Below are 12,005 nucleotides of genomic sequence, written 5' to 3'. Positions count from 1 at the left end.
TTCTGATAAGGGTTTAAATGCCATATGCTGACTGTGTGATTCCAGGCAAGTATTTTACCATCTAAATAAAGTAATGACTGCTTCCTAGGCTTCTCCAGTGATTAGATTAATACAAAGTCTCTGATAGAAAGCTGAACACAAGGGGTGCCTGGGTGGCTCAGTCGGTTAAGTGTCCAACTTTGGCCCAGGTCATGATCTCACGGTCCATGAGTTCGAGCCCTGTGTCGGGCTCTGTGCTGACAGCTCGAAGCCTGGAGCCTGCTTCAGATTCTGTGTCTCCCTCTCTCTCTGACCCTCCCCTGTTCATGCTCTGTCTCTCTCTGCCTCAAAAATAAATAAGTGTTAAAAAAAAAAAAATTAAAAAAAAAAAAGAAAGCCGAGCACAAATCTTGATATTGGTCTGTTAGAATGAAGAGTGGGTCACATTTCAACAGGTTCTCTGAATAATGTGACTAATAATATGACTTGAACCAGGGAATACAGAATTTAAAGAGAAACAGGAAGGCACATAATTTAACCTTGGTGTTTTATTTCTTAACAGAAATTCCTCGAACTTACCAGGAATATGAGAGCAGTCTTACCTTGAAAATGTTCCTGTTTCAGTTTGTAAATTTTTACTCGTCCTGCTTCTATGTAGCTTTCTTTAAAGGGAAGTTCGTGGGCTATCCCGGAAAATACACATATTTGTTTAATGTGTGGAGAAGTGAAGAGGTAGGAATTCTCTTGAGAGGTTTGTGGCTTTAGTAACTCAATAATTAACTACATACTTTTTGTGTGTCCAGCACTAACTCAGATTTTATCAGGATTGAAGAGAAGTCTAAGACACCAACTCTCTCCACAGAAAGTATTGGTCTCACAATCCTGTCATCTGATAGACTTTCCAATTCCTTTTGGGCAAGAAGTGATATTGTACCTATTGTTTAGTAGTAAATATGAGCTATAAAATGGGATAAGTATGTTTTATATTCCTGAAGATTTCCTGCAAAGGATGAATGACAGTGTTCCACAAGTATAGCAGAAATGGCTCCACCATGGGTTACAGAGTTAGACCAGTAGGTGGTTTCCATACATGGTTGTGTATCTAAATCATGTGGAGAAAATAACAACTTCCAGCCCCAATCCAAATATAAAGATTCAGATATAAATATATAAAGAATCTTCTAAGAGTAAGACCAGAAATCTGAATCTAATGCAGCTATCTCATAACTGGTTAATGAACATGCTTGAAACTGTTGAGCTAAATATCTCTTTATACCCCTTTAATATCCATTCCCATTAAAATCTTTAGGTTGTAGTCTTTTGGTTTGAGATTTTTTTTTTTTTTTTTTTTTTTTTTTTTTTGCCAAAGTCTATCTTTCATCATTCACTCTTTTTTCTTCTTGCCTCTGACTAGTGTGATCCTGGAGGCTGTCTAATAGAATTGACGACCCAGTTGACCATCATAATGACTGGGAAACAGATCTTTGGAAACATTAAAGAAGCCATTTATCCGTATGTATGACTTACAAGTTTTTCCTAAATAACCATAAGAGCTTTCTTCTGGAAGAAGATGGAATTCTTTGATTATCATGGTATCTTTGTTAACAAATGCTTAAGTCAACAACAACAACAACAAAAACTCACTTTTAATCAATAGTAATGCATTTAGGTAACACAGGCTTTTAAATATGGATTTTTATTGCTTGAGTGAAGTTGAGGGAAAGGTATTATCCCTCTCTCCTGTGGAGATTCATTTGGGAAATCTAAATATTGTATCCTCTGTATATTATTCTATACGTCACATATTATTTCTCAAGATTACTAAACGTTACACTCTGTTAAAAATATCCATGTGAGGGGCACCTGAGTGGCTCAGTCAGTTAAGTGTCCCACTCTTGATTTTTGCTCGGGTCATGATTTCATGGTTCATGAGTTCAAGCCTTATGTCGGGCTCTCTCTCTTTCCCTCTCTCTTTTCCCTCCCTCCCCCCCAAAATAAATAAATAAACTTTGTGACATGGACACACTTAGGCACAAAAATTGGTCATGAATGAAGTTTTAGTATATGAAGGAATTGCTCCCTGGTCCAAAAGCATAGCAATAATGAATACATTATCAAAAGAGAAAACCAGAATGACAGTTGATCTCAAATATAAGTTGAAAATTTCCATGGATAAAAAGAGAAAGAAACATAAGCCTGTAATCTTGCAGGTCTCCCAGTTAGGAAATGACAGTGCCAAGGTTAACACCTATAGTGTCAAGTGGACTTAAGTGCCCCACTTAGGACTAGGGCTTGGCCAGTGTAACTGTACTTGATGTTAGGGATTGGGTTTATTCTCACTTCTTATATGAAAAAGTTGAGAACACCCTCCCCTTCTGCTCCTACTTCTCCCTACAGTTCTGTAGCACTCCTGGGGTTCTATTTCATGTGCTGACAAAGGAAGAACATAGACTTATCTTTTCAAACAGTATTTGATGCACTGCATCCCAATTGCCCCAGGGAAATAACTCTAAGCTGCTCTTTTAAGTCCTAGCTGTAAACTGAGATCTGGAGGGCAGAATGGGGATAACCCCTAAACCAAACACAAGAGGAGAATAAATACAGAGAGGAAAGGAGACAGACACACAAGGAAGTAAAAGAAAAAATAAACAAGTAAAATTAAACCTACAGAAACCAAAATTCCATAACTTATGATAAAATTTAATGCTACAGAGACTGCTAACAAAATCAAGTTTTAGAAAGTGAACTTAACTCTAGCTAGAAGCTTCTGGCAAAGCCTAAAAGCATAAAAGGAAGTGATACTGTCATTTAGAAGGATCAGGAAAGAATTTAAATAAAAACATATAAATGAAATAAGAATAAATTGACAGTAAGAAGAATCAATTATACATAAATGAAAAAAATTGTACTTTAAATAAAGAGTACAATAGGTGACATCAATTGCAGACTGGACACAATTGAAGAGTGAATTAATGAATTGGAAAATAGTACTGAGACACTCCCACGTTATACAAATGGCAATAGAGTGGCAATGAGATTAAAAAAATAAAGTGACAGGAGACTATATTAGGAGGCTTCCACATCAACTTAGTAGTAGTTCCAGAAAAAAGAGAATGGGTAAATGGTGGGAGGGAAAAATTTTTTGACTAGGTAATTGCTGATAATTTTCCAAAACTGAAGGAAAACATGAGTTTCAGAAATGAAAACAAATTCGGAGTATGAAGTAAGATAAATAAAATTAAATTCACACCCAGATATGCTATGGTGGAACTCCAGAACATGAGAGGTAAACAATCTTAAAATCTTCCAGAAGAAAAAAGAGTATCATCTACACTGACAACAGATTTTTTACTCATAGCACTGGATACAGAGGACGGTAGAGTCGTTTCAAGATTTGGAGTAAAATTAATGCACACCTTAGATTTCTAGAACCAGTTTAACTGTTTTATAAAGTGCAGGTGAAATAAAGACACTTTTAGACATCAAAACAAGAATTTACATTTATAGACCCTCAATGGAAGAACTACTGAAAGGTGTAGTTGAGCAAGAAAAGAGCACAAAATCAAAGTATGGGAAGCAAAAATCATCGATCAGTACAGAAAGAGTAAGCACCAAAATAAAATGAAATAACTGGTACAAATTTTTAAAATATATGGGATTTATATGCTGAAAACTACAGATCCTGGTGGAAAAAAAATTATTTGGGGAGAAATGTGCTCACAGATTGGAAGACTCAAATTAGTAATGACGCCAGTTATCCCCAAATTGATATATAGATTTGTTATTCCAATCAGAATATCAGCAGAATTTCTATAGTTATAGACAAGCAGATTCTAAAATTGATATAGAGGACAAAGGAACTAAAACAGGCCAAACAATTCTGATAAAAAATAAAGTTGGAAGAATTGCACCACTCGATTTTAAGGATTATTATGAAACTATATTAATCAAGATGGTGAGATTGGTGAAGGAATGCATGTATGGATCAGTGGAACTGAGTAGAGATTGCAGAAATAAATCCATGCAAATGTAGCCATTTAATTTTTGACAAAGGTGCAAAAGCAGTTCATTGAAGAAGCTGCTGGAACAATGTAGACCTTACACCTCATTTAAAAATAAAAAAGATATTGTCGTATCTTTATCCCTTTATCAGAGAAGCCATATGCATATCCTCTCCTATTCAGTAGGTTGTCTTTTGGTTTGTTAGTTGTTTCCTTTGCTGTGACTTTCCCTTATTCAGGATGATGTTCACCCCAGGATTTTGGTAGATGCTTTTGATCCAATTGAAGTAATTTCCTTCTTTTCCTACTTTTATGTCATATAGAGGTTTTAATAGGTGCTTGAAATGTATCAAATGAATTTTTCTGCATTTGTCAACGTGATTTTATCTTTTTCTACTTAAATCTGCTAATGTGACTTATTACATTGATTGATTTTCTAATAAAAAAGCCCTTTTGTTCCTTAAAGTAATCTAACATCATAATATATCATTTTGTAAATAATATGGAATTTAGTTAGGCAATATTTTGTTTGGGATTATTGCATTTATTTTCACATATTAGATAAGCCTCTTTGTTTCCTTTGTCATATATTTTCTCTTGTAACCAATTTCTCATTTCCTTGAGCATTCTTCATGACAACATAAAGGTTAATAAATTAAATAGAAAAAAAAAAAAGGTGCTATGGTGACCCTCTTGTCCACATGCTCTTTAACAGAACTGTCTCTGAGTAAATATATCTTCATAGGGGAGAGTCAGGGTTGTCTTATTTTCTTTATCACCCCAATAAAGAACTTTGACCGCAGCATGTGTTATGAAAAGAACTCTAGATTTTTATTTCAACTTTAGCTATAGTCATCTCTCCTTGCTCTGTGATCTTAAGTTACCTACCCTGTCTTACTGCCAATTTCTAGATCTAACCCCCTTATTCTCTGACCCCTTACTTTTAAATTCTAATCATGTATTTACTTTTATCACTTCCAACAGTATGGTTCTGAATTGGTGGAGACGTCGAAAAGCTCGGACCAATTCCGAAAAGCTATACAGTCGATGGGAGCAGGATCATGACCTTGAAACTTTTGGATCTCTTGGGCTGTTCTATGAGTACTTAGAAACAGGTAATTTTTAACCACTGTCTTGAAACATAGAGTCAGGTTGAGTAGAGTAAGTGTTTTTCCAACTCTTTATATTTCTTCCTGCCTTGCACATGGTAGGTGTCCAATAAATTATTGGATGGTAGGTTAAAAGACACATGGATGGATATGGAAAAGATTGGTTCAGTATTTATATCCTTACCAAATAGAATGCAGAATGAAGTTTAATTTCAAAACACCAATGGTAAAGATGTTTTTCCTATCAATTGAACATTAAGATTGTTGAACCACATAAAGTATGGATTACTTTTAAATTCCTATCTCAGGGGCACCTGGGTGGCTCAGTCAGTTGAGTGGCCGACTTCGGCTCAGGTCACGATCTCGCAGTCCATGAGTTGGAGCCCCGCGTCGGGCTCTGGGCTGATGGCTCGGAGCCTGGAGCCTGCTTCCGATTCTGTGTCTCCCGCTCTCTCTGACCCTCCCCCATTCATGCTCTGTCTCTCTCTGTCTCAAAAATAAATAAAGGTTAAAAAAAAAATTTTAAATTCCTATCTCAGATTAGCTTGCATGGCTGTCCTGTTTGCCACACCGACAGCCCAGAGAGAGAATAAGTTGAAAGATGTTTCCAGAGTCTGACATACATTTAGGTAAGTTCTTTATTTCAGGCTGAAAAGAAGCAGGCTAAAAACAGTTGTGCAAGGGAAGCTCACATTGAATACAAGAATGCATAAAAATGCTAAGGATTGAACGGAGAAGAGATTTTGAGGTGAAATTTTAGGAAGGATGATTGCTGAGGACTACTTATAAAGTCTACTTGAGTGTTTCCCCTCTTTTTTTTTAAATATATGAAGTTTATTGTCAAATTGGTTTCCATACAACACCCAGTGTTCATCCCAACAGGTGCCCTCCTCAATACCCATCACCCACCCTCCCCTCCCTCCCACCTCCCATCAGCCCTCAGTTTGTTCTCAGTTTTTAAGAGTCTCTTATGCTTTGGCTCTCTCCACTCTAACCTCTGAGTGTTTCCTCTCAAGTTACCCTCTCTGCTTCTCTGGTGGAATAATATTCTTCACTTACTCTCTAATCCCATAATGATAGAATGAAAAAATGACCTGAAATTGTTATTGATTCTCCACTGTGATACATACACATGATACCTGGGTTGAAATAGGTAAATTTAAGACAAATTGAGAGAAGTCTGTTTCATATAGCTGACTGTAAAATTGGGCAGTCCTTGCTTTAGGGGTGATGAGGCTGTAATTTTTAATTAAATTTGTAAGTATCAAATGCATTTGTGCATAGATGCGTTAGGGATTATCACTGAAATTTAAAAAAAATGAAATCAAGGTGTCATAAGAAAATTAATTACCATTTATTGAGACACAGCTAAGAGTTAGTTTATTCTGGTTGTTTAATGAACATTATCCCTAATCTTGAAACGTTCTGCAGAGGAGTCATTATTCACTGCATTTTGTTTTAGAGGGTACTGAAATTTGGATAGGATAATTTGTGTTATGGGCTGAAAGATTTTAGGTAAAAACCTGGGATTTGAACCCAGAAAATTCAAGCTGTTTCTACATAACACTTCCTCTGAATTTTCTGTCTCTTAGTTCAGTAGAGGTGTTCAGTAGATTTAGTAAATGGCAAGACTGATTATTTTGAGAATTTTTTGTGATAAAAGTTGAAATTCAGAAACACTTGGGATTCATCTAAAAATAGAGGACTCGTGGAAGAGTCTTTTTTTTTTTCCCTTTAGTGGAAAGCCATTCCTGTTCTCTTATTACATTTTTCACTCACGGGAAGCCCAAACTGCCAGTTGAATGGATTCTTGTACCTTAATCGTTGTTGGAAGCAAACAAAAATAGGAAGAGAAGCTAACTTACATAGATGCTAAGTCTTAAGACTTAGAAAAGAGAAGAGAATAAAATTTATTTAGAAAGATGTCAAGAGGGGCGCCTGGGTGGCGCAGTCGGTTAAGCCTCCGACTTCAGCCAGGTCACGATCTCGCGGTCCGTGAGTTCGAGCCCCGCATCAGGCTCTGGGCCGATGGCTCGGAGCCTGGAGCCTGTTTCCGATTCTGTGTCTCCCTCTCTCTCTGCCCCTCCCCCGTTCATGCTCTGTCTCTCTCTGTCCCAAAAATAAATAAAAAACGTTGAAAAAAAAAATTAAAAAAAAAAAAAAAAAAAAAAAAAGAAAGATGTCAAGATAGTATAGAGGATCAGGACCTTAACCAACCTTAAATAATGTATTCATTCATAAGGCTTATTATAGTTGAGTATGTTTATATACCCAACACATGCTGGCTCTTGGAAGCGTATAAATGAATCAGTCCTTATCCTTGATCTCACAGATTTAGCAAGATAGAAAAACTTGATTACCCCACTAATGTGCCAATACCAGTGTAAAGGCTGGGCCAGCATAGGCATAAACATAGCCCAAAATAAAAGGCTATGTTTAAAAAGAATAAAGAGAATCTCTTATCTGACAAGAGGAGATGCTTTCTTCAGAGAAGCAGATGTCAAAAGAAACAGCCAGGAAAGAACTGAGTTGTACATGCTCAGTTTCTCCTTTCTATTCTAGTAAGCAAACAAGTCACTAGGCTTCCAATGAGGAGGAAGGAGTAGGCAGATGGAAAGAGGCCTGGAGGGTTTTGCTGGTGTAGATCCCTCTAAAAGGAGGGAGTTGGAGGTATTGGGCAGAATGTTCCCCTTTTTCTCTTTCATAATAATGACTTCACTATTTTTTTTTCCCTACAGTTATCCAATTTGGATTTGTCACATTATTTGTGGCCTCTTTTCCTTTGGCTCCTCTTCTTGCTCTCTTGAATAATATTATAGAGATCCGAGTAGATGCCTGGAAACTTACAACTCAGTACAGGAGACCGGTAGCTGCTAAAGCTCATAGCATAGGTGTTTGGCAAGACATTCTTTATGGAATGGCTGTCCTTTCTGTTGCAACTAATGTAAGTGGACCCATTTTGGTTGGACGGCTTCATATTTTATTTCGTTTTCTTGGGGTTGGGGAGATGTGAATGATGCTTAACTCAATATGTATTTATGTTGCTTTCATCATGGTGACAGTCCATAATGATAAACCATCCCTACACTTTTATGCACTGAACAACATAGAGAAATTTATGACATGCAAACTCTTAGAAATACAAAGAAAATTGTAAAACCACTGTCCTTAAAATACCATGATATAGTTTCATAGCATGTGACAGAGTAGACAGAAAATATGTAATGGCATAAAAGATTTGAATAACACAATTAAAGCTTAATTATACAAGGAGTTGTATACTACAAATAGAGAATATAAAACATTAATGTGTTTTGCTTATGGAGCACTTATTAAAAAATGATAATGAGGGGCTCCTGTGTGGCCCAGTCGGTTGTTTCCAACTTCAGCTCAGGTCATGATCTCACGGTTCGCAAGTTCAACCCCTGCATGGGGCTCTGTGCTGACAGCTCAGAGCCTGGAGCCTGCTTCATATTCTGTCTCCTTCTCTCTCTGCCCTTCCCCCGCTCATACTCTGTCTCTCAAAAATAAATAAACATTAAAAACATTTTTTAAATGATAATGAAACTAAATTCTCCAAAGCAGAAATTTTATAACACTTATTTGTATATAATAATGTTATAAAAATTGAAGTCAATAATAAAGATAATTTTAAAAAATCTACCTAACATTCACACTCCCAAGTAAACTTTATTGTATAAAATGGAAGCAAAATTCAAATTATAGAGAGCTTAATTAAAATGAAACCCTATAGGAATTAGCTAAAACTATAGTTACAGAAAAATTCATAGCAATAAATGCTTTTGTTATTTTTTTAAGTTTATTTTGAGAGAGAGAGATTGAAAGAATATGTGTGTGAGCAGGGGAGGGGCAGAGAGAGATTGGAAGAAAGAGAGAATCCCAAGCAGACTCTGTGCTGTCAGTGTGCAGCCCAATGTCAGGCTCAGTCTCTTGAACCATGAGACCATGACCTGAGCCAAAGTCAAGAGTCAGACACTTAACTGCCTGAGCCACCCAGGTACCCCTGAATGCTTTTATTATTAAAAAAGAAGACTTGAAAGCATAAGCTGAGCACATAATTTCAGAAACTAAAGAAAAACATAAAACTAATCAACAAAAAGTAATAGGAAAGAGTTTATAGAGATGCAATCAGAAATAATCAAAATAGAAAATAAATTAAAAAAGCAATATAATTCCTATGTGAATCAAGAGCTGGTTCATTGAAAAGACATATAAAACTCTGACAATCTCAAACAAGAAAAAAGTTATACAGGTAAGAAAATTGTGAAATGGTTATATATGTGCCTTTATTCAAATAAATTATAAAATCTATTTGAAATTGTCACCTTTTTAGAAAATAAAAACTGCCAAAGTTTATTCAGTAAGTGGTAGAAAACCTGAATGGACCAGTAGCTATAGAAGTAATATTAAAAGTTTTTAGGGGCACCTGGGTGGCTCAGTTGACAGACTTGGGCTCAGGTCATAATCTCTTGGTTCATGAATTCGAGCCCCACACCAGGCTCTGTGCTGACAGCTCAGAGCCTGGAGCCTGCTTCACATTCTGTGTCTCCCTCTCTCTTTGCCCTCCACTTGTGCTTTGTCTCTCTCTCTCTCTCTCTCTCTCTGTCTCTCTCTCTCTCTCAAAAATAAATAAACATAAGTAACTAGCTAACTAACTAACTAACTTACTAACTAACTAAAGTTTTTTTAAGCATCTACACTAACAATGTAGATGGCAGAGCCAGATGGTTTTAAATGGACTTACCTAACCTAAAAGAAACAGGAATTCCAGAGCTTAGGTAAGAATGGGAAAATACCATTCCTATAGAATTAAATACTAAGATTAATTACCCTGAACTTTGGGCAATTTACCATCACATTGTCTTCTATCTCTCCTTTGCTTCCCACCAGCCACCAATAGTGCACACGTGTGCAAACTCACACCGATGCAGGCACACACACTGTCCTAGCTTACAGAGTTGATTCCGCCAAATGAATTTGGTTAGGGACAGTAGAACTATGCTGTGAAATAAATGGAAGAAATAACAAGGCATTGTGGAAAGAGCATGGTTTTTGGAGCTAGATGCATTTAGGTTCACTTTTCACCTTAGCCACTTTCTAGCTGTGAAATCTTGGAATACTAATCATATGCTTTAAAAGGCCTATTTCATGTTTTAGGCCAAAGACTCATTTATTAACATGATTTGTAATGGCACTTTAATCATTTGTATCCATATAGAACTGAGATATATGCAAATCAGATATTCTTAAAATGAAATTGTTAGCTCAAAATCTCCCTCTTACTTTGTTCTTTAGGCTTTTATTGTTGCATTTACCTCGGACATCATTCCCCGTTTAGTTTACTACTATGCCTACTCAAAGGATGCCACTGCACCCATGAAAGGATATGTCAATGACAGCCTGTCAACATTCCTGATAGCTGATTTTCCAAACCACACTGCACCTTGGGAGAAACGAGACTTCACCACTTGCAGGTTCCCTCTTACGTTCTTAGCTTTTAATTTTGCTTTTTAAATGTATTTTTTAAATTCTCCATTTTCTTCCTGTCTTACAATGTGAAGGATTTATTTGGGGCAATAAAAATCCTGGGTAAAGTGCGTCAATTTTGGAATTCACTCATCATATGAATCTGGTTTGGAAAAGTAGAATGTCCAAAAGTAAAAGAATATCATGGGTAAAGACATCAATTTTGAATTGTTTCTTATTTTTTAAATTTATTGGAAAGACTTCTGACCAACAAATACATCTTGGTCCCAAAATGTTGTATCTATAGATCATACAGCATGATCATATTATATATGCATTTAACCTACTTGAATTTAACTATGTGTCCTTAAAAAGAGAGTGAGAAAGGGAGAAATAATATGATAAGTTCGCCATCCATCCCACTTTAAGGGTTTCTTCTGTGTAGGAAGCATGAAATTAGATTTGTGAATGTATTTCCACATTCAGTGTCTCATGTACTGTGAGGGTCTTTTTACCCTATGACTTAAAGATTACATATAATAAATATATATGACATAAATGTATATATATATAAATATATATACATATGTATACATGTATATATGTATATATACATATATATGTGTATATATATAACGTACATGTATACATGTATATATATACACATATATATGTGTATATATATAACGTATACATATATATGTATATAGTATATACATATATATACATATAATATATACATATATATATACGTATACACACACACACACACACACACACACACACACACCCCACTTAACTTAAACCTTAAGCCAGCTACTTCATCTGGGATTCCAACAAAGAAACAGCAAAATGTTGATAGACCAGTAGACAAAACCATTGTTATATTTTATATTTGCATATAGAGGAATCATAGTATACTGTTTAAGAGCATAGATGTGGGTCAGTTTTCTAGATTTCATCACTTCCTAGTTGGACTAAATCTTTGAAGAACATCAATCTCTAGCAACTTTGTAGAAAACAATGAGCCCCCAAGGTTGAGCACTAAGAAAAGTCCAGAAGAATAGTAAGAAAAACAAAAACAATGCAGTGTCAAATAAGCCAAAAGAAAATAGAGTTTCAAAAAATAGAAATGGTCAACAATGTCAAGTCCTACCATCTAAAGATCAAAAAAGATGAGGATTAGTGTGTTTCTTCAGTTTAAGGATAGGAGACAATGCATTTCAGGGAAGTGGTGCATAGAACTGCATTAAAGAGTAGGAAGAGGGGGAACAGAGACAGCATCATTTTGGTAACTCTTTTGAGAAATTTGACTTTGAAAGTCAGGTGAGAAGCTTCACTTGTGTCTTCTGCTACACCAAACTAGATACAAGTAATATGTGGCCATGATTTTTATCTGTGCTAAAAAGAAACATTTCATAACAGGAGT

At 35.8% G+C, this 12,005-nt stretch overlaps 1 protein-coding gene across 4 annotated transcripts in view; it reads left to right on the top strand.

Annotated features, from left to right (window-relative positions):
* ANO5 (anoctamin 5) overlaps positions 1-12,005 on the top strand; it is an 89,940-nt gene that overhangs the window by 72,515 nt on the left and 5,420 nt on the right. For all 4 annotated transcript variants that reach the window (XM_078433325.2, XM_078433322.2, XM_078433324.2 and 1 more), the window contains 5 exons: positions 542-711; positions 1,394-1,491; positions 4,965-5,095; positions 7,828-8,033; positions 10,406-10,584. In XM_078433325.2, coding sequence (XP_078289451.1) covers positions 542-711; positions 1,394-1,491; positions 4,965-5,095; positions 7,828-8,033; positions 10,406-10,584 — 784 coding nt within the window. The remainder of the gene's footprint in view (positions 1-541; positions 712-1,393; positions 1,492-4,964; positions 5,096-7,827; positions 8,034-10,405; positions 10,585-12,005) is intronic.

The sequence above is a fragment of the Panthera onca genome, chromosome D1 (assembly GCF_046562875.1).
Source record: "Panthera onca isolate mPanOnc1 chromosome D1, mPanOnc1 haplotype 2, whole genome shotgun sequence".
In the NCBI taxonomy this organism is placed as follows: domain Eukaryota; kingdom Metazoa; phylum Chordata; class Mammalia; order Carnivora; family Felidae; genus Panthera; species Panthera onca.
The sequence above is the reverse complement of the archived record's forward strand: the minus strand, read 5'-3'. Positions and strand labels throughout refer to the sequence as shown.